The 22,787-nt window shown below is 50.3% G+C and overlaps 1 protein-coding gene across 5 annotated transcripts; it reads left to right on the forward strand.

Annotated features, from left to right (window-relative positions):
* Positions 1 to 905: 905 nt before the first annotated feature.
* FBXL12 (F-box and leucine rich repeat protein 12) lies at positions 906 to 9,849 on the forward strand. Of its 5 annotated transcripts, none has more exons than XM_030936810.1 (4): positions 906 to 1,304; positions 1,416 to 1,488; positions 5,937 to 5,982; positions 8,401 to 9,849. In XM_030936810.1, exon 4 carries the CDS (start codon positions 8,401 to 8,403, stop codon positions 9,220 to 9,222), a length of 822 nt encoding a protein of 273 aa, XP_030792670.1. In that variant the 5' UTR covers positions 906 to 1,304; positions 1,416 to 1,488; positions 5,937 to 5,982; the 3' UTR covers positions 9,223 to 9,849. The 5 variants fall into 5 exon arrangements, with proteins under 5 accessions (XP_030792670.1, XP_030792671.1, XP_010372098.1 ...); XM_030936811.1 differs by having other exon boundaries at positions 906 to 1,278; XM_010373796.2 differs by lacking the exon at positions 5,937 to 5,982 and having other exon boundaries at positions 907 to 1,304.
* The last annotated feature ends 12,938 nt before the right edge of the window (positions 9,850 to 22,787 follow it).

The following is a 22,787-nucleotide window of genomic DNA, read 5'->3' on the forward strand; positions in this document are numbered from 1 at the left end:
ACTTATAGTTTCTTGGTGAACTTGTCAATTCAGAAAGTATCTGTAGTATCAATGAAAGTGAAAAATTCAACAGGTCCTTTGGACACGATATTCCACTAACACAAATTTATCCTTGTGCATAGACATCAAGAAGCATTACCAAGTAAAAAAGTAGAGTTCTCTGACTCTACCAAGTCATTCGCTCAGGGCCAGACTCACAGGCCCCGCCCCACCTCAACTACGCCTTCATGGCGTGGTCTTATCGCTGTCTCCCTCCGCCGTCCCCACCTTCCGAGCGTCTCCGTCGTTCCCCAGCCACGCCCTTGGCGCCTGGTCCAGTTGCAGCCTCGTTTCCGTCCCGACCACATCTTCTCGGCTAGGTCCTTGTCGCCATCCCTGCCCCCAGGGTCTCGTCCCGCCCCAGCCCCGCCTTCCAGCGGTTGTTCGGGACTCTCCCCGCCCCACAAGCCTCGTCCCGCCCTATCCACGCCTTCCAGGCGTGGTTCTCGTCTGCAGCCCCACCTAGGCCTCGCCCCGCTCCAGCCGCGCCTTCCGGGCTTAGTCCTCGCCTCTAGCCCCGCCTCTGATCCTCGCTCCACCCCAGCCACGCCTTTTGGACTTGGTCCTCGTCTCTAGCCCCGCCCCCGAGCCTCGCCCCAGCCCCGCCTTCTGGACTTGGGTCCGATCTCTGGCTCCGCCCCTGAGCCTTGCCCAACTCCAGCCACGCCTTCCAGGCTTGGTCCTCGTCTCTAGCGCCGCCTCCGATCCTCGCCCCACCCCAGCCACGCCTTCCGGACTTGGTACTCGTCTCTAGCCCCGCCCCCGGGCGGTGCCCCCGCTCCAGCCTCGCCTTCCGGGATTGGTCCTGGTCTCTAGCCCCGCCTCCGATCCTTACCCCACCTCAGCCACGCCTTCCGGACTTGGTCCTCGTCTCTAGCTCCGCCCCCGAGCTTCGCCTCACTCCAGCCCCGCCTTGCGGACTTGGTCTTAGTTCCCAGTAGCGGCCAAATCACGCCTCAGCCACGTCCCGCAAGACTCTCACTGCCCCAGTCACGCTTTCCAGTCTGGTTTCTGGTCCCCATCCGCGGCTGGTCCGGCCCTGGGACCCAATCACTGGCCAGAGAGAGGAAAGTCAGATTTCTCTACCGGCTACGGGAAAGTCGCGGCAGCCTCGGCGCCCCCGGGGGGGACCCCCTCAGGTCTCCTTAACCGGAAGCGGAAGTGCGTGTCGGCGGGATCATGGCGACTTTGGTCGAACTGCCGGACTCAGTCCTGCTCGAGATCTTCTCTTACCTCCCGGTACGGGACCGGATCCGCATCTCCAGGTGCGGCCCCGCCTCCTGGGGGGAAGGGCCGGGCGGAGGGCGCACCTGGCACCTGGAGATGCGATGTGGCCTGGGACTGGGGTTGTTCTAACCGCGCGTCCCCTCCCCCAGGGTCTGTCACCGCTGGAAGAGGCTGGTGGACGACCGGTGGCTGTGGCGACATGTCGACCTGACGCTCTACACGGTACGCACGGCTGGCCAGGCGGGCCTGGGCCGCGGTCGCGGTGCCCGGACCCCAAAGACCACCTTTCCCACCCTGGGACAGTATGTCGGTACCCGGGCTGGGGATTTAGAGCCAGGTGGTCCTGGGCCTATCTCGGCATCATCGCCTACCTGCTCCTCTTCCACCTCAGGGCCTCAATTTCCCCATCCCTGCAATGGGGATAAAGGACAGTACCTGCCTCACGGGGCTATTGTGGGACTTCACTGAGATCATGCAGGGAAAGGGCTTAGAACAGTCTGACACATATTTATCATTCGATAAATGCTAATATATGACTATGTTATCAACTTTTTGTTTTGTTTTTGAGACGGGGGTCACGCTCTGCTGCTCAGGCTGGAGTGCAGTGGTGCGATTGTAGCCTCGACCTCCCAAGCTCAAGCGATCCTCTCACGTCAGCCTCTTGAGTAGCTGGGACCACAGGCGCTCGCCACTACATCCGCTAATCTTTTATTTTTTGTGGAGACAGAGTCTCACTATGTTGGCCAGGCTGGTCTCGAACTCCTGGGCTCAAGTGATCCTCCCAACTTAGCCTCCCAAAGTGCTCAGATTACAGGCATGAGCCCCTGCAACTGGCCCACCCAAAACATTTATAGATATATTTGTTACCCTTTTTGAAACTATTTTCATAGGTAACTGCTATTATAAAGTGGATTTGCACCCTTCCTTTTACGTTACTTCGTATGTGTGTGTCCATAAACAATTATAGTATTAGTAATGTATTTCTAAACTTCAGGTAATGCTGTTCTACTATTTAGATAGTATTCTACTTTTAGACTGTTTTACTGTATATATCCATCTGTAACTCCGTTTAATACAGTATTGCTTTTGAGGTTCTTCTTTTAAGGACAGTCTTGCTATGTTGCTCAGGATAGTCTCGAACTCCTGGACTCAAGTTGTCCCCCAACCTCAAGTCTCCCAGAGTGCTAGGGTTACAGGTGTGAGCCACAGCGCCTGGCCCGATATTATGAAACTTAGAGTATTCTCAGTTGTTGGTTTTGCGAGGAAAAGTTGATTCATCCATTGGTTTTGTGTGCATTTATGCTCTGCAGTTTATCTTTCTGTAATTTATTTTTTTGAGATGGATCTCAGTCTTTCACCCAGGCTGGGGTGCAGTGGCTAAATGATAGCACACTGCAACCTCAACCTCCGGGGCTCAAGCGATCTTCCTGCCTCAGCCTCCTGAGAAGATTCATTAGAACATGTTTCTTTCTCTCTTGGTTCATGATATGGTTTGGCTGTGTCCCCAACCAAATCTCAACTTCTCAATTTCTAAGCAGCAAAGCATTCAAGAGGTGACTTGGGTACTATTAAAAGTATTCAGTTTTGTAAGGGAAGCAGAGCTGAACAGTTCGGAAATTTGTAGCCTGACTATGTGACAGAAAAGAAAACCCCATTTTCTAGGGAGAAATTCAAGCCAGCTGTAGGAATTTACATAAGTAGCAAGGAGTCTAATGGACTATAGGGAAAATGTCTCCAGGCCATGTCAGAGACCTTCATGGCATCCCCTCCCATCTCAGGCCTGGAAGCCCAGGAGGGAAAAGTGGTTTCCTGGGCCGGGCCCAGGGTCCCCGTGCTGCATGCTCCTTGGGACTTGGTGCCCTGTGTCCTAGCCACTCCAGCTGTGGCTGAAAGGGGCCAATGTATAACTCAGGCTGTGGCTTCAGAGGGTGGAAGCCCCAAGTCTTGGCAACTTCGACGTGATCTTGAGCCTGCTGGTGCACAGAAGCCAAGAACTGAGGTTCAGGGCCCTGCACAGTGGCTCACGCCTATAATCCCAGCACTTTGGGATGCCAAGGCAGGCGGATCACTGGAGGTCAGGAGTTTGAGACCAGCCTGGCCAACATGGTGAAACTCCATCTCCACTAAATATACAACAAATGTGTGGTGGCACATGCTTGTAATCCCAGCTACTTGGGAGGCTGAGGCAGGAGAATCACTTGAATCCAGGAGGCACAGGTTGCAGTGACTCGAGATTATGCCATTACATTCCAGCCTGGGTGACAAGAGCAAAACTCCATCTCAAAAAAAAAAAAGAACTGAAGTTTGGGAACCTCCGCCTAGATTTCAGAAGATGTATGAAAACACCTGGATGTCCAGGCAAAAGTTTGATACAGGGGTGGGGCCCTCATGGAGAACCTCTGCTAGGGCAGTGTGGAAGGGAAATGTGGGGTCAGAGCCCCCACACAGAGTCCCTACTGGGGCACTGCCTAGTGGATCTGTGAGAAGAGGGCCACTGTCCTCCAGATTCCAGAATGGTAGATCCACCCACAGCTTGCACCATGCACCTGGAAAAGCTTCAGACACTCAACGCCAGCCTGTGAAAGCAGCTGGGAGGGAGGCTGTACCCTGTAAAGCCACAAGGGGCGGAGCTGCCCAAGACCATGGGAACTTACCTCTTGCATCAGTGTGACCTGGATGTGAGACCTGGAATCAAAGGAAATCATTTTGGAGCTTTAAAATTTGACTTTCCCACTGGATTTCAGACTTGCATGGGCCCTGTAACCCCTTTGTTTTGGCCAGTTTCTCCCATTTGTAATGGCTGCATTTACCCAATACCTGTACCCCCATTGTATCTAGGAAGTAATTAGCTAGCTTTTGATTTTACAGGCTCATAGGTGGAAGGGGCTTGCCTTGTCTCAGATGAGACTTTGGATTGTGGACTTTTGGGTTAATGTTGAAATGAGTTAAGACTTTGGAAGACTGTTGGGAAAGCGTGATTGGTTGTGAAATGTGAGGACATGAGACTTGGAGGGGCCATGGGTGGAATGATATGGTTTGGCTTGTCCCCACCCAAATCTCAACTTGAATTGTATTTCCCAGAATTCCCATATGTTGTGAGAGGGACCCAGGGGGAGATAATTGAATCATGGGGGCGGGTCTTTCACGTGCTATTCTTGTGATAGTGAATAAGTCTCACGAGATCTTATGGGTTTATCAGGGGTTTTCACTTTTGCTTCTTTCTAATTTTCTTATTTTTTTTATTTTTTATTTTTTTTTGAGATGGAGTCTTGCTCTGTTGCCAGGCTGGAGTGCAGTGGCACGATTTTGGCTCACTGCAGCCTCTGCCTCCTGGGTTCAAGCAATTCCCCTGCCTCAGCTTCCTGAGTAGCTGGGACTACAGGCGTGTGCCACCACACCAAGCTAGTTTTTTGTATTTTTAGAATTATTTATTTTTCTTTGAGACAGAGTCTTGCTCTGTCACCAGGCTGGAGTGCGGTTGTGCAATCTCGGCTCACTGGAACCTCTGCCTCCCGTGTTCAAGCAATTATCCTGCCTCAGCCTCTCAAGTAGCTGGGACTACAGGTGCGTGCCACCACGCTCGGCTAATATTTTTTTGTATTTTAGTAGAGACGGGGTTTCGTCATGTTGGCCAGGATGGTCCCAATCTCCTGACCTCGTGATCTGCCCGCATCGGCCTTCCAAAGTGCTGGGATTACAGGCATGAGCCACTGCACCTGGCCTTCTTTCTCATTTTCTCTTGCCACCGCCACGTAAGAAGTGCCTTTCGCCTCCTGCCGTGATTTTGAGGCCTGTCCAGCCATGTGGAACTGTAAGTCTAATTAAACCTCTTTTTCTTCCCAGTTTCAGGTATGTTTTTATCAGCAGCATGAAAATAGACTAATACAGTTTGTATTACACGGGTTTACATATGCATGTATAAAAGGCAAATGCAAGCATGCTTTCTTAAGGATTGATAATAAGCTATTTTCTTTCAGTGAATGGAAGAGTTTTTTGGCTGGGCATGGTGGCTCACGCCTGTAATCCCAGCACTTTGGGAGGCTGAGGCGAGCAGATCACTTGAGATCGGGTGTTTGAGACCATCCTGACCTACATGGAGAAATCCCATTGCTACTAAAAATACAAAATTAAGGCCAGGCGTGGTGGCCATGCCTGTAATCTCAGCACTTTGGGAGGCCATGGTGGTTGGATCACGAGGTCAGGAGATCAAGACCATCCTGGCTAACATGGTGAAACCCCATCTCTACTAAAAATACAAAAGAAAGCGTAGCCGGGTGTGGTGGCACACGCCTGTAGTACCAGCTACTCGGGAGGTTGAGGCAGGAGAATTGCTTGAACCTGGGAGGCGGAGGTTGCAGTGAGCTGAGATCACACCACTGCACTCCAGCCTGGGCAACAGAGAGAGACTCCGTCTCAAAAAAAAAAATATATATATATATACAAAATTAGCATGGTGGCACATGCCTGTAATCCCAGCTACTCAGGAGGCTGAGTCCGGAGAATCGCTTGAACCCAGAAGGCGGAGGTTGTGGTGACCGAGATTGCGCCACTGCACCCCAGCTTGGGCAACAAGAGCAAAACTCCGGCTCAAAAAAAAAGAGAAGAAAAGAAACACCTTTGTAAGCACACATGAAGAATATGTTATTAGACAATTTTCCTTTTTCCATTAGGCCCTATGATGTCAAGTAGAGAAATCCAGCAATAAAAGGCAGAGATGTAAGCATGCTAATTTTTTCTTTTTAAGATAAAATGTGTTTATAATGAAATGCCCAGTGCTATCAATTATGTATGCTTTTTATTTTCTACTAAGTCTAACTTCCCAGGGTTGATTATTGCAGCTTCCACTCTACCAGGCTGTGTTTTTTTTTTTTTTTTTTTTTTGAGCCGGAGTTTCGCTTTTGTTGCCCAGGCTGATACAATGGCAAAATCTGGGCTCATCGCAACCTCTGCCTCCCAGGTTCAAGAGATTCTCCTGCCTCAGCCTCCCAAGTGCCTGAGATTACAGGCGCGTGTCACCATGCCCGGCTAATTTTGTATTTTTAGTAGAGACAGAGTTTTTCCATGTTGGTGAGGCTGGTCTTGAACTCCTGACCTTGGGTGATCCGCCTGCCTCAGCCTCACAAAGTTCTGGGATTACAGGCTTGAGCCACCGCTCCTGGCCATGATTTTTTTTTTTTTTTTTTTTTTTTTTTTTTTTTGAGATGGAGTCTCGCTCTGTCACCCAGGCTGGAGTGCAGTGGCCGGATCTCAGCTCACTGCAAGCTCCGCCTCCCGGGTTTACGCCATTCTCCTGCCTCAGCCTCCCGAGTAGCTGGGACTACAGGCGCCCGCCACCTCGCCCGGCTAGTTTTTTGTATTTTTTAGTAGAGATGGGGTTTCACTGTGTTAGCCAGGATGGTCTCAATCTCCTGACCTCGTGATCTGCCTGTCTCAGCCTCCCAAAGTGCTGGGATTACAGGCTTGAGCCACCGCGCCCGGCCTTTTTTTTTTTTTTTTTTGAGACAGCGTCTCACCCTGTCACCCAGGCAGGAGTGCAGTGGCGTGATCTCAGTTCACTGCAGCCTCCACCTCCCAGAGCTGGTTCTCATGCCTTCGCCTCCTAAGTAACTGGGACTACAGGTCCCTGCCACCTTGCCCAACTATTATTTTTATTTTTATTTTTTTGTTTATGTTTTGAGGCAGAGTTTCACTCTTGTCACCTAGGCTAGAGTGCACTGGTGCAATATCGGCTCACTACAACCTCTGCCTCCTGGGTTCAATCAATTCTCCTGCCTCAGCCTCCCAAGTGGCTGGGAATACAGACGCCCACCACCATGCCCAGCTAATTTTTGTATTTTTAGTAGAAATGGGGTTTCACCATTTTGGCCAGGCTGGTCTCAAACTCCTGACCTCAAGTGATCCACCCGCCTCAGCCTTCCAAATTGCTGAGATTATAGGCATGAGCCACCATGCCTGGCTTTTAAAAAATTTTAGTAGAGACAGAGTTTCGCCATGTTGCCCAGGCTGGTCTTGAACTCCTGAGCTTAGGCAATCCACCAGCCTTGACCTCCCAAAGTGCTGGGATTACAGGTGTGAGCCACCGTGCCCAGCCTTTTCATTTGTTGTTTTTTTTAACACAGACCTAATTTACTCCGGGTAGTTTTCGCCTTTTAAAATTTTATTCTGTGTTGCTTATTTCTACTGGAGGTGATCGTTAAGAAACAGGTAAAACGTCAATGAGTTGTTTTGCTCTCTTTCTTAGTCCAGAAAAATGGTAAGAATCTATTGCTAAAGATAGATTCTGTTAGTATCTTTTTCCGGCCAGCAGATTTATCCCTTTTTTTTTCTTTTTTTTGAGACGGAGCCTCACCCTCTCACTCAGTCTGGATTGCAGTGGCGCGATCTCAGCTCACTGCAACCTCTGTCTCCTGGGTTCAAGCGATTCTCTTGCCTCAGCCTCCTGAATAGCTGGGATTACAGGCACTCACCACCACGTCCAGCTAATTTTTGTATTTTTAGTAGAGACATGGTTTCACCATGTTGGCCAGGCTGATCTTAAACTCCTGACCTCAAATGATCTACCCACCTCGGCCTCCCAAAGTGCTTGGATTACAGGCGTGAGCCAGCGCGCCCGGCCCCCACCAGATTTATTCTAAGTGGCCAAGTGCAGTGGCTCATGACTGTAGACCCAGCACTTTGAGGGGCTGAGATGGGATGATTGCTTGAATCCAGGAGTTGGAGACCAGCCCAGGCAACGTAGCAAAACCTCATCTCTACTAAAAATCACAAAAATTAGCTGGGCATGTGTCAGAAGTCCCAGCCACTTGGGAAGCTGAAGTGGGAGAATCACTTGAGCCTAGGAGGTCCAGGCTGCAGTGAGCCATTATCTCACCACTGCACTCTAGCCTGGGTGACAGAGCAAGACCCTGTCTCAAAAAAATAAAAAGATCTGTTCAAAGCCCTAGCAGGCAAGATGGTGCACTCAAACCGTCTTGTTGAACCTGGAGAGGTTGAACCTGGGGAGGAGACTGGCTAGGGAAGGGCAGAAGCAGGGCACCAGAATCCCCCACCCTGGGGATGTGTGTCTCCAGCCCAGCAGGGGCCTTGGAAACTCCATACCTCTCACTGTGTCACCCCAATCCCTGGCTCTTACAGATGCGACCTAAAGTCATGTGGCACCTCCTTCGAAGGTACATGGCATCCCGGCTCCATTCCCTGAGGATGGGTGGCTACCTGTTCTCTGGCTCCCAGGCCCCCCAGTTGTCCCCTGCTCTGTTGAGAGCCCTGGGCCAGAAATGCCCCAACCTGAAGCGCCTCTGCCTGCACGTGGCCGACCTGAGCATGGTGCCCATCACCAGCCTGCCCAGCACCCTGAGGACCCTGGAGCTGCACAGCTGCGAGATCTCTATGGCTTGGCTCCACAAGCAGCAGGACCCCACCGTGCTGCCCCTGCTCGAATGCATCGTGCTGGACCGCGTCCCCGCCTTCCGCGACGAGCACCTGCAGGGCCTGACGCGCTTCCGGGCCTTGCGCTCGCTGGTGCTGGGTGGCACCTACCGTGTGACCGAGACAGGGCTGGATGCTGGCCTGCAGGAGCTCAGCTATCTGCAGAGGCTCGAGGTGCTGGGCTGCACCCTGTCTGCTGACAGCACCCTGCTGGCTATCAGCCGCCACCTCCGAGATGTGCGCAAGATCCGGCTGACCGTGAGGGGCCTCTCTGCCCCTGGCCTGGCTGTCCTGGAGGGAATGCCAGCCCTGGAGAGTCTGTGCCTGCAGGGTCCCCTCATCACACCGGAAATGCCCTCCCCCACTGAAATCCTCTCCTCCTGCCTCACTATGCCCAAGCTCAGAGTCCTTGAGCTGCAGGGGCTGGGCTGGGAGGGTCAGGAGGCAGAGAAGATCCTGTGTAAGGGGCTGCCCCACTGTATGGTCATCGTCAGGGCCTGCCCCAAAGAGTCTATGGACTGGTGGATGTAACTACTCCACCTGTCCCTGGGAGCCATCCTAGCTTTCATCGTTGAGCCCCAGACCCTCTGAGCAGCACCCTGAAGAGGGTAGATAATCAGACTTGAGGAAATTGAAAGCCCCAGGTTGAGAGAACAGAGGCCTAGGGACCTCCAGACCATTGGAATCACTATTTGCCAGCTGTGTGGCCTTGGTCATATCATCAGCCTCTGGGAAGCCTAGTTCCCACATCTGGAAATAAGGATGATCATAGCTACCTCATGGTTACATTGCAAAGCCTTACTCTAAAAGCTCCCAGCCTCCAGAGGCTCTCGATGAAGAGTCACCTTCATGGTCGTCCTCAGGAACAGGACGGATGAAGAAGGGGTGAGGTTAAGACTTAGGGGCACCCAAGGGGCTGAGCCCCCTTATGAGTACCCAAGAAGGACTGTCTATGCATGCACACCCACAAGCCTATATCCCATTTGTATACCTACACGCACGCAAGAGACCCGGAGAGATAGGCAATGCAGACTCGCTATTCAATGATTGATATGCTCATAAAAGCTCTCAGTTCTATTTTCTGTATTTTGTATGCTGTATTTTCCAAGACATATTATTTTGCTATTAAAGAAAAAAATCATTTTTTTTTCCCAAGAAGTATTCACTTTATTCATTCAACCAATGTTTCTTGAGCTTCTACTATTTTGCAGGCACTATTTTAGGTTCTGGGAAACTGGGCCACAACAATGAACAAAACTGACAAGACCCTGCCCTCATAGATCTCATAGAGGAGAAGACAGGACAACAAACAGGTAAACCAATCCATGTTTTAATTTTTTGGGGGAGGGACAGAGTCTCACTCTGTCAACCCAGGCTGGAGTGCAATGGTGCGATCTCGGCTCACTGCACCCTCCACCTCCTGGGTTCAAGTGATTCTCCTGCCTCAGCCTCCTGAGTAGCTGGGATTATAGGCACCTGCCACCATGCCTAGATAATTTTTTGTATTTTTAGTAGAGATGGGGTTTCACCATGTTGGTCAGGCTGATCTCAAACTCCTGACCTCATGATCTGCCTGCCTTGGCCTCCCAAAGTGCTGGCATTACAGGTGTGAGCCACTGTGCCTGGCCACCATGTTATAATTTTGGGGGAGACTCTGAGCCAATACACCAAGGTCATGTGATGGAACCACACTTGCATGGTTAAGTGAGGGCCTCTGTGCTGAGATCTGAGAGGTGAAGAGAAAGCAAAAGTCAGAAGAGCTAGGGGAAAAGAGGGAAGGCCAGCACTGCTGAGAATGAACTTGGCATTTTCCAGAAACAGAAAGAAGGTTGTGTGGCAGAATGAGCAGGGGGAAGAGCTGTCTAAAGTGAGGTCAGGGCCGGGCATGGTGGCTCACATGTGTAATCCCAGCACTTTGGGAGGCTGAGGTGGGTGGATCACTTGAGCCCAGGAGTTCAAGGCCAACCTGGGACATCTGAGGGAGGCAAATCACTTTGAGTTCAAGAATTCGAGACCAGCTTGGTGAAACACTATTTCTACAGAAAAAATTAGCCAGGTGTGGTGGTGTGCATCTACCCAGCTACTCCCTGGTTTCCCAACTATTCAAGAGGCTGAGGTGGGAGGATTGCTTAAGCCTGGGACTCGGAGGTTGCAGTGAGCTGTGATCACCACTGCACTCCAGCCCGGGTGACAGAGTGAGACCCTGGTCTCAAAAAAAATAAACAAAAGGAGATAATGGGAACAGGAGTGGGCAGGACCTCGCAGGTGGCTCAGGCTTTAGGGGTTCAGTAAGTAACAACTCCTTTTCCTGCCTTTTGAGTCTGAACCACTTGAAAAATGCAGGTGTCAGATTGTAATCGTGAGCGCCCACCCCTGAGATGAGCGTTGCTGTGTGTGGCTAAGCCCCGGCTCTGTGGGTTCCCTGCCGGCTTAGCAGGCCAGGATACCTCCTCTGGTACTTAGAGCCAGGTTGGAGAAGAGGGCTGAGCTGGGTACACTTGGTTTCTTATTCCAAACTCACCCATCAGAGAAGAGCCGGAGGTGTTCCTCCCATGCTTTTCCCACTCAGAGTTGCAGTAGAAATTCCTTCTCTCTCTCTTTTTTTTTTTTTTTTTTTTGAAATTGAGTCTCACTCTGTCGCCCAGGCTGGAGTACAGTGGCGCAATCTCATCTCACTGCAACCTCCGCCTCCCGAGATCAAGAGATTTTCCTGCCTCAGCCACCTAAGTAGGTGGGATTACAGGCATGCGCCACTGTGCCCGACTAATTTTTGTATTTTTAGTAGAGTCGGAGTTTCACCATATTGGTCAGGCTGGTCTCAAACTCCTGACCTTGTGATCTGCCTGCCTCAGCATCCCAAAGTGCTGGGATTACAGGTGTGAACCACCACACCCAACTTTTTTTTTTTTTTTTTTTAATAGAGATGGTGCCAGGCACAGTGTGTCCCATGCCTGTAATCCCAGCACTTTGGGACACCAAGGCGGGAGGATCATCTGAGGTCAGGAGTTGGAGACTAGACTGGCCAACATGGTGAAACCCTGTCTCTACCAAAACTACAAAGATTAACTGGACCTAGTGGCACATGCCTATAATCCCAGCTACTCAGGAGGCTGAGGCAGGAGAATCGCTTGAACCCTGGAGAGGGAGGTTGCAGAGAGCCGAGATCGTGCCGCTGTACTCCAGCCTGGGCAACAGAGTGAGACTGTTTCAAAAAAAAAAAAAAAATATATATATATATATATATATATATGGAGAGAGAGAGAGAGAGAGAGAGAGAGAGATCTCCTTATGTTGCCGAGACTGGTCTCGAACTCCTGGGCTGAAGCCATCCTACTTCAGCCTCCCAAGTAGCTGGGACCACAGGAATGTGCCATCACGCCTGGCTAATTTTTATTTTTTGTAGAGATGAGGTCTCACTATGTTGCGCAGGCTGGTCTCTAACTCCTAAGTGCAAATAATCCTCCTGCCTTGGCCTCCCAAAGTACTGGGATTACAGGCATGAGCAGCCTCACCTGAAATTCCTTCTCCATCTGGCCACACGAGGACTAGGGTATGAGTGTGCCCCTGATGTGGCCGTAGTCAGGGTCTGATTGTCCAGTGTTGTGACCAACCCCAGCAGCTCCAGCCCAGGACATCTCGGGGCTGGGTTGAACCAGGTGGAAACATAGAGATTGGTGAAGTCTCAGAGCCTGTGGAGGCAAGGAGGGAAATGAGGTCTGTTAGGCTTGCAGAGAGTGTCTGGAGAGCTGGGGTCAATTTGAGAGAATATGAGGGTGACTCAACACCAGCCCTGTGCTGGACTCTGCAGGTGGTTCTGGAAGTGCATTGCCGGTGCCCCAACCTGGAACAACTCCACGCGAAAGAAGCTTCCTTTCTTTCTCCTCCCTGCCTTTCCAGTAGGAAGGGAGCCGCAGGCATTAATTTTAGTTTTTTGTTTGTGTTTTGGAGAAGCAAGTCTCACTCTGTCACCCAAGCTGGAGTACAATGGTGCCATCTCAGCTCACTGCATCCTCTGCCTCCCAGGTTTAAGTTTCAGCGTGCCTTAGCCTCCCGAGTAGCTGGGATTACAGGCACATGCCACTACACCCAGCTAATTTTTATATTTTTAGGAGATGGGGTTTCACCATGTTGGCCAGGCTGGTCTCAAACTCCTGGCTTCAAGTGATCAGCCTGCCTTAGCCTCCCAAAGTGCTGGGATTACAGGTGTGAGCCGCCGTGACTGGCCAGCAGGCATTAATTTTGAAGCAGGTAAGTGTTTACAGGCAGTGCTAGCAGATGGGGGAGGAAGGTCCTGATCTGTAGCGTTTGCTGATTACGATCATGTAAACACTGTCTGATCACAGCTGGTTTCAAGCTACCAACAGTTTAACAACTGGCTCACAAAATAATTGAAGATTCAGCATTTGGCTCTCTTGAGCCACAGCATACCACTGGTTACAGGTGTCTTCTTCCTGGGCTTACTCTATGGAGAATTCATTCTGCCTTAGTGACCTCTAACATGGGCCTTGACCTGAGGGGTGATGGGGTGATGGGACATCAGACAGAGCTTCTCCCCTTTTGGGAACCCCCTGCCCCTGATCATTGCTTTCTCCCAGAAAAGGGGCTGGGGGCTTCAGGGCTGCCCTCCACTGAAGGCAAAGCATAATCACAATAGCTGACATTTATTATTATTTTATTTTTATTTATTTATTTTGAGACACGGTCTTACTCCATCACCCAAGCTGGAGTTCAGTGGTGTGACTGTAGCTCACTGCAGCCTCAAATTCTGGGTTCAAACAGTCCTCCCACCTCATCCTCCCCAGTACTCCCAGTAGCTGGGAATACGGGCATGTACCACCACACCTGGCTAATTTTTAAAAATAATAATAGGCCAGGCGCAGTGGCTCACGCCTGTAATCCCAGCACTTTGGGAGGCCGAGGCAGGCGAATCATGAGGTCAGGAGGTCGAGACCATCTTGGCTAACATGGTGAAACCCCGTCTCTACTAAAAATACAAAAAATTAGCTGGGCATGGTGGTGGGCGCCTGTAGTCCCAGCTACTCTGGAGGCTGAGGCAGGAGAATGGCATGAACCCGGGAGGCGGAGCTTGCAGTGAGCAGAGATCACGCCACTGCACTCCAGCCTGGGTGACAGAGCAAGACTCCATCTCAAAAAAATAATAATAATAATAATATATATTTTTTTTTGTAGAGACATGGTCTCACCATGTTGCCCAGGTTGGTCTCAAACTCCTTGGCTCAAGCGATCCTCCTGCCTCAGCCTCCCAAAGTGGTGAGATTACAGGCGTGAGCCACCACACCCAGCCTATTGAGTGCTTATGTGACAGGCAGTGTGCTCAGTCCTTCATGCATGGACTTCTATCAGCAGCCCACTGAGCGAGGTAGAGATGAAGACACTGAGGCACAGAGAAGTTAAGTTGCCCAAAGCAACATAGCTGGTAAAGTAGAACCTGAGTAATCTTACTCCACAATCTTGCCCAGGATATAAAGCTGCCATGCTGCCATGCAACATTATCTGAAAGGGAGGCCCAATAACTGGGCCCCATCAGGAGCTGTGAAGGCAGTCATGACTCCATCTTGGATGCCGACTGCCATCTTGACTTCCGGTTAACACAACTGAGAACAACTCCAACATTTCTACGTTGTTGTTTTTTTATTTTTATTTTTTAAGACGGAGTTTTTGTTCTTGTTGCCCAGGTTGGAGTGCAATGGTGCAATCTTGGCTCACTGCAACCTCTGTCCCCAAGGTTCAAGAGATTCCTTCCACAGCCTCCTGAGTAGCTGGGATTACAGGTGCCCGCCACCACACCCAGCTAATGTTTTGTGTTTAATAGAAATGGGGTTTCACCACGTTGGTCAGGCTGGCCTTGAACTCCTGATCTCAGGTGATCCACCCACCTTGGCCTCCCAAAGTGCTGGGATTACAAGCATGAGCAGCGCCTCGCCTACATTTTTTTTTTTTTTTTTTTTTTTTTTGAGACAGAGTCTTGTTCTGTCCCTCAGGCTGAAGTGCACTGGCCCGATTGCGACTCACTGCAACCTCCCTCACCCGGGCTCAAGCAGTCCTCCCACCTCAGCCTCCCAAGTAACTGAGACTACAGCTGCACACTACCATGCCTGGGTTTTTTTTTTTTTTGGTAGACATAGAGTTTTGCCATGTTGCCCAGGCTCATCTTGAACTCTTGGGCTCAAGCCATCTGCCCACCTTGGCCTCCCAAAGTGCTGGGATTACAGGCATGAGCCACTGCATCCAGCCAGGATTTCTACTTTATTTACTGTTCCTTGTGTAAGAATATGTACTCACCATAGATCCTGCCCTTGGACCAAAGTGACCTTGATGTTATCGAACAAATTATAGGCTATGACACATAACACATTCTTGCCTGTCTGGAGGGTTAAGTTGGCCTACACCTTCTTTTAAAAAAAAAAAAAAAATTTTTTTTTTTTTTCGAGACAGGGTCTTGCTTTGTTGCCCAGGCCAGAGTGCATCGTGGCTTATTTCAGCCTAGACCTCCAGGGCTCGAGTGTTCCTTACCCCCTCAGCCTCAGAAGTACCTGGGACTGTAGGCACATGCCACCATGCTAATTTTTCTTTTTTTGTAGAGATGGGGTCTCACCATGTTGCCCAGGCTGGTCTCAAACTTTTGAGCTCAAGCGATCTGCCTGCCTCAGCCTCCCAAAGTGCTGGGATTACGGGCGTGAGCTACCCATCATGCCCACCCCCTACAGCTTCACTGAGGTATAATTAACATGTAATAAATTGCACATATGGCCGAGCGCAGTGGCTTATGCCTATAATCCCAGCACTTTGGGAGGCAGAGGCGGGAAGATCACCTGAGGTCGGGAGTTCGAGACCAGCCTGACCAACATGGAGAAACCCCCATCTCTACTAAAAATACAAAATTAGCCAGCAGTGGTGGTGCATGCCTCTAATCCCAGTTACTCGGGAGGCTGAGGCAGGAGAATCGCTTGAACCCAGGAGGCAGAGCTTGCTGTGAGCCGAGATTGTGCCATTGCACTCCAGCCTGGGCAACAAGAGTAAACTCCATTTTGAAAAATAAATACATAAATAAAAATTGCACATATTTGAAGTACATAATTTGATGAGCTTTGACATGTGTGGGCACTCATGAAACCATCACCCCTAAGAGTTTCCTGTGCCCTTTGGCATCTCTCTCTCCCTAAGCAACCGGAGATCTGCTTTCTGTCGCTACAGATTATTTTTACTTTTCCTCGGATTTTTTTTTTTTTTTTTTAAACAGAGTCTTGCTCTAACACCCAGGCTGGAGTGCAGTGGAGCGATCTCGGCTCACTGCAAGCTCCGCCTCCCAGATTCACGCCATTCTCCTGCCTCAGCCTCCCAAGTAGCTGGGACTACAGGCGCCTGCCACCATGCCTGGCTAATTTTTTTGTATGTTTTTAGTACAGACTGGGTTTCACTGTGTTAGCCAGGATGGTCTCGATATCCTGATCTTGTGATCCACCCGCCTCGGCCTCCCAAAGTTCTGGGATCACAGGCATGAGCCCCCATGCCCGGCCTTCATTGGATTTTATGTAAATGGAATCACATAGTGTATACTTTCTGTGGTGAGGAAGAGGTCTTGTCTTTTTTGTTTGTTTTTGTTTTGTTTGTTTGTTTGTTTGTTTTTGTGTTTTTGAGATGGAGTTTCCCTCTTGTTCCCCAGGCTGGAGTGTAATAACATGATCGCTGCTCACCTCAACCCCTGCCTCCTGGGTTGAAGCGATTCTCCTGCCTCAGCCTCCTGAGTAGCTGGGATTACAGGCATGCGCCACCACACCTGACTAATTTTGTATTTTTAGTAGCGATGAGGTTTCTCTATGCTGGTCAGGCTGGTCTCTAACTCCTGACCTCAGGTGGTCCACCTGCCTCGGCCTCCCAAACTGCTGGGATTACAGGCGTGAGCCACCACTCCCAGCAACGAGGGCTTGTCTTTTACTCAGCATCGTGATTTTGTGGTTCATCCAGGTTGTTTTAGGAACCAACTGTTGTTCCTTTTTATCTCTGAGTAGTAGTTTGTTGTATGAATCTAGCACAATTTGTTCATCCACCCATTGATGGATATTTGTGTTTAGACATGAAATTTTCATTAAAAATTACCTTCTGATGTCAAAAAGAATGCATATTGGCCAGCCATAGTGGCTCACATGTGTAATAACCTGCGTCCCAGATTCAAGTGATTCTCTTGTCTCAGCCTCCTGAGTAGTTGGGATTACAGCCCGCCATCACACCCGCTTCAGATTTTTGTGTTTTTAGTGGAGATGGGGTTTCGCCATGTTTGCCAGGCTAGTCTCAAACTCCTGACCTCAAGTGATCCGCTGGCCTCGGCTTCCCAAAGTGCTGGGATTACAGGTGTGAGCCACTGTGCCCAGCCTCAGACATAAAATTCTAAGGCCCCCCAAGCCATCTGAATGAACTTCCTCCTCAGCTAGGGCTCTTAAAATTTAACCTGAGAGGCCGGGCACAGTGGCTCATGCCTGTAATCGCAGCACTTTGGGAAGCTGAGGTGAGTGGATCACGAGGTCAGGAGATGGAGACCATCCTGGCCAACACAGTGAAACCCCAACTCTACTAAAAATACAAAAAATTAGCCGGGCATGGTGGCAGGCGCCTGTAGTCCCAGCTACTTGGGAGGCTGACGCAGGAGAATGGCATGAACCCAGGAAGTGGAGCTTGAAGTGAGCCAAGGTAGCGCCACTGCACTCCAGCCTGGGCGACAGAGCGAGACTCTGTCTCTAATTAAAAAAAAAGAAGGCCCAAAGGCCAGGCATGGTGACTCATGCCTGTAATCCCAGCACTTTGGGAGGCTGAGGTGGGCAGATCACCTGAGGTCGGGAGTTCAAGACCAGCCTGACCAACATGGAGAAACCCCTTCTCTACTAAAAATACAAAATTAGCCAGGTGTGGTGGCACATGCCTGTAATCCCAGCTACTCGGGAGGCTGAGGCAGAAGAATCACTTGAACCTGGGAGGCAGAGGTTGCGGTGAGGCGAGATCTCCAGCCTGGGCAACAAGAGCAAAACTCTGTCTGAAAAAAAAAAAAAAAAGTTAACCTGAGAGACTGTTTCAGGCCATAGTGGGAAGTGGGGTTCGAACATGTCTCATCTTACCTCTCTGGGATTAACATCAACACAGACTTTAAGTCTGATAAGAAACATTTTACAACGTATTTTCTCAGAAGCGTGCCAGCTAAAAGCTTCATCTGCATAGTAAAATTTTGGTCTCCCCTACCTCCTATCATCACAACCGAGACATTTTTTCTTTTTTCTTTTTTTGAGAAGGAATCTCGCTGTGTCGCCCAGGCTAGAGTGCAGTGGCGCCATCTCGGCTCACTGCAAGCTCTGCCTCCTGGGTTCATGCCAGTCTGCCTCAGCCTCCCATGTAGCTGGGACTACAGGTGCCCGCCACCACACGCGGCTAATTTTTTGTATTTTTAGTAGAGACAAGGTTTCACTGTGTTAGCCAGGATGGTCTTGATCTCCTGACCTCGTGATGTGCCCGCTTCGGCCTCCCAAAGTGCTGGGATTACAGACGTGAGCCACCGTGCCCGCCCAGCCTTTTTTGTTTTTGAGACAGGATCTTGCTCTGTTGCTCAGGCAAGAGTGCAGTAGCACGATCTCGGCTCACTGGAGCCTCCACCTCCCAGGTTAAAACGATTCTCCTGTTCCTGCCTCCTGAGTAGCTGGGACTACAGGCAGCCGCCACCACGTCCAGCTAATTTTTGTATTTTTAGTAGAGGCGAGGTTTCAACATGTTGGCCAGGATGGTCTCGATCTCTTGACCTCATGATCTGCCCACCTCGGCCTTCCAAAGTGTTGGGATTACAGACGTGAGCCACCACTCCTGGCCCTTTTTTTTTTTTTTAGATGGAGTATTGCTCTGTCACCCAGGCTGAAGTGCAGTGTCATGATCTCAGCTTACTGCAACCTCTGCCTCCCAGGTTCAAGGGAGTCTTCTGCCTTAGCCTCCCGAGTAGCTGGGACTACAGGCGGGTGCCACCACGTCTGCCTAATTTTTGTATTTTTATTAGAGACAGGGTTTCACCATGTTGGCCAGGCTGGTCTCGAACTCCTAACTTCAGGTTATCCGCCTGCCTCGGCCTCCCAAAGTGCTGGGATTACAGGCATGAGCCACCATGCCTGGCCTCAGACATTCCTTTCCATTGATCCCAGGTATTTAGACAAACTCAACCAATTGTCAACTAGAAAATGTTTAAATTGGCCAGGCGCGGTGACTCACGCCTGTAATTCCAGCACTTTGGGAGGCTGAAGCAGGCAGATCACCTGAGGTCAGGAGTTTGAGACCAGCCTGACCAACATGGAGAAACCCCATCTCTACTAAAAATACAAAATTAGCCGGGCGTGGTGGCGCATGCCTGTAATCCCAGCTACTCCAGAGGCTGAGGCAGGAGAATGGCTTGAACCCAGGAGGGCGGAGGTTGCTATGAACCGAGATGGGGCCGTTGCACTCTAGCCTGGGCAACAAGAGCGAAACTCCATCTCAAAAAAAAAAAAAAGGAAAGAAAAGTTTAAGGGGCCGGGCGCGGTGGCTCAAGCCTGTAATCCCAGCACTTTGGGAGGCCGAGACGGGCGGATCACGAGGTCAGGAGATCGAGACCATCCTGGCTAACATGGTGAAACCCCATCTCTACTAAAAATACAAAAAACTAGCCGGGCGACCTGGCGGGCGCCTGTAGTCCCAGCTACTCGGGAGGCTGAGGCAGGAGAATGGCGTGAACCCGGGAGGCGGAGCTTGCAGTGAGCTGAGATCCGGCCACTGCACTCCAGCCTGGGCGACAGAGCGAGACTCCGTCTCAAAAAAAAAAAAAAAAAAAAAAGAAAAGTTTAAGGCCGGGCGCGGTGGCTCAAGCCTGTAATCCCAGCACTTTGGGAGGCCGAGACAGGTGGATCACGAGGTCAGGAGATCGAGACCATCCTGGCTAACATGGTGAAACCCCGTCCCTACTAAAAAATACAAAAAGCTAGCCGGGCGAGGTGGTGGGCGCCTGTAGTCCCAGCTACTCCGGAGGCTGAGGCAGGAGAATGGCGTAAACCCGGGAGGCTGAGATCCGGCCACTGCACTCCAGCCCTGGCGACAGAGCGAGACTCCGTCTCAAAAAAAAAAAAGAAAAGTTTAAATTTACCTATACCGTGGAAGCTTCCCGCTTTGAGTTGTCCTGCTTTTCTGGACCAGGCCAATGTATTTATTAAATGTATTTGATTGATGTCTCCTGTCTCCCTAAAATGTATAAAACCAAGCTGCACCCTAACCACCCTTGTCACATGTTCTCAGGACATCCTGAGGGCTGTGTTGTGGGCCATGGTCACTCATATTTGGCTCAAAACCAGTCTCTTCAAATGTTTTACAGAGTTCGACTCTTCGTCGACCACTGCCTTTGCAAAAATATCAGGGCAATCGAGGTGGCTCACACCTGTAATTCCAACATTTTGTGAGGCTGAATGAACTCTAGAATAGGCAGGTCACTTGAGTCTGGGGAGGTTGAAGCTGCAGTGAACCATGATTGCACCTCTGCACTCTAGCCTGGGTAACAGTGAGACCCTGTCTCAAAAATATATGTATCAGGAAATTATGACAGTGAAAGAGATCTGAGCCAACCCACCCCCCCATCTTCCCTTTCCCTTAATATTTCCTGGGCTATTGGGCTGAGGTAACTTTAAGAAACATTTAGGCTATAGTGTAAATGATAATAAGCTTTGACCAAAACTCAACCACTTTGGTAAAACTAATGGGGGACCATCAGGCTGTGGGAAGGAGAGGAGCCTGACTCCTGCTGAGGTGCAGACATAAATGTCAGCCACTATTCCAGAGGTTATGAAATATGCAACTTCCCCAATTACTCCTGCAAATAACATCACTACTGCTGAACCCCAGATTGGCCTTTTGAGATACCCGTTCGGGCTTTATTGCATGTCTGACACCTAACACTCCACACGGACCTGCCAACCCTGCTCCTATGGCCCCACCCAAAATCGATTCAGTCTGTAGGATGGCTTCGACCCCCTATGATTTCATCTCTGCCCCAACCAATCAGCAGCAAGCACCTGTTACCCGGCCATCCCCACCCCTTCCCCCAAACTGTCTTTGGAAAACCCCTAACCTAGGAGCTTTGAGATGATTTGAGTAGGAACTCCGACTCCCACGTGGCATGGCCGGCCTCTAGTCCACTAAACTCTTCCTTTACTACCACCACGCCACAGTCTTTCTTTATGCAGTGGGCAGGAAGAACGCCTCCAGCAATTTCAGCTTGAGCTCAGGAATTCGATGCCAGACTAAGCAATGTCGATGAAAAGCAACAAACTCTGTAAAATATTTGAAGAGATTCATTCTGAGCCAAATATTAGTGACCATGGCCCGTGATAGAGCCCTCAGGAGGTCCGGAGAACCTGTGCCCAAGGTGATTGGGGTGCAGTTGGTTTTATACATTTTAGGGAGACATCAGACTTCAATCAAATACATTTAAGAAATACATTGGCTGGGCGCAGTGGCTCACACCTGTAATCCTAGCACTTTGGGAGGCCAAGCCAGGCGGATCACATGAGGTCAGGAGGTCGAGACCAGCCTGACCAAGATGGTGAAACCCTGTCTCGACTAAAAATACAAAATTAGCTGGGTGTGGTGGCAGGAGCCTGTAATCCCAGCTACTCAGGAGGCTGAGGCAGGAGAATCGCTTGAACCAGGGAGGCGGAGGTTGCAGTGAGCGGAGATGGCACCCAGGCTGGGTGACAGAGTGAGACTCCGTCTCAAAGAAAAAAGAAGGAAAATAAATACATTGATTTGGTCTAGAATGGCAGGATAGCTCAAACCGGGGGCTGGGGTGGAGTGGGGGTGGGACTTCCAGTTTATAGGGAGATTAAAACTTTTTTTTTTCTTTTTTTTTTTGAGAGGCTTTGAGGTTGTGGAGATCCACGTTCTTTTTTTTTTTTTCTTTTTTCAGATGGAGTCTTGCTCTTGTTGCCCAGCCTGGAGTGCAATGGCACCATCTCGGCTCACTGCAACCTCCGCCTCCCGGGTTCAAGCGATTCTCCTGCCTCAGCCTACCAAATAGCTGGGATTACAGGCGCGAGCCACCACGCCCAGCTAAATTTTTTTTTTTTTCTTTTGAGACAGAGTTTCGCTCTTATTGCCCAGGCTCATGTGCAATGCTGGGATCTCGGCTCACCACAACCTCTGTCTCCTGGTTCAAGCAATTCTCCTGCCTCAGCCTCCTGAGTAGCTAGGATTACAGGTGTGCACCACCACACCGGCTAATTTTGTATAGTAGAGATGGGGTTTCTCCACGTTCATCAGGCTGGTCTGGAACTCCCGACCTCAGGTGATCCGCCCGTCTCGCCCTCCCAAAGTGCTGGGCTTACAGGCGTGAGCCACCATGCCCGGCTAATTTTTGTATTTTTTTTTTTTCTTTTCCGGAGATGCAGTCTCGCTCTGTCACCCAGGCTGGAGTGCAGTGGTACAACCTCAGCTCACTGCAACCTCAGCCTCTGGGGTTCAAGCAATTCTCCTACCTCAGCCTCCTGAGTAGCTAGGATTACAGGCGTGTGCCACCACACCCGGCTAATTTTTGTATTTTTAGTAGAGACGGGGTTTCACCATGTTGGCCAGGCGGGAGACCCAAGTTCTTATTTCCAGAGGAAGCCTTCAGGTACTACACTTTAGAGAGAATAGGTTGTAAAATGTTAATCAGACAGACCTGGGGGCGTGGCCTCGCATGAAGACCAGCCCTAGAAGGCGGGGCTGGGAGACTGCGATCACCCAGTGGGTCCTGTTGAGGGGGCTTCAGGCAGAGTGGGCGGAGCAAAGGAAAGGGCTCAGGCTGGGGGGCGGGACTTGGGCGGGTCCTTCATTCTGGTTGGCCAAGCCTCTGGGAAAAAAAAAAAGAATATCTGTCTGTCATTTGTACAACTCTTGGGAATCAAAGGGAGAATCAGGGAGCATAACTGGAAAGTTAAGGCAATAATCCCGATGAGAAGAAAGTGGTTTGGAAAGTTGGTAGCAGGGGAGAACAGAGGGATTATGGCGTGGTCTGAGGCTAAAGTGAAGGTAGATCCAAGAGCTATCTG

The sequence above is a fragment of the Rhinopithecus roxellana genome, chromosome 8, assembly GCF_007565055.1.
Source record: "Rhinopithecus roxellana isolate Shanxi Qingling chromosome 8, ASM756505v1, whole genome shotgun sequence".
Lineage (NCBI taxonomy): Eukaryota > Metazoa > Chordata > Mammalia > Primates > Cercopithecidae > Rhinopithecus > Rhinopithecus roxellana.

Excerpts from the sequence above, each read along its gene's own strand:
- FBXL12 (XM_010373796.2), top strand. The coding sequence starts at position 1,219 with ATGGCGACTTTGGTCGAACTGCCGGACTCAGTCCTGCTCGAGATCTTC. Across the intron at positions 1,305-1,415 it reads GACCGGATCCGCATCTCCAG|GGTCTGTCACCGCTGGAAGA; the intron begins GTGCGGCCCCGC and ends CCCCTCCCCCAG. Across the intron at positions 1,489-8,400 it reads TCGACCTGACGCTCTACACG|ATGCGACCTAAAGTCATGTG; the intron begins GTACGCACGGCT and ends TGGCTCTTACAG.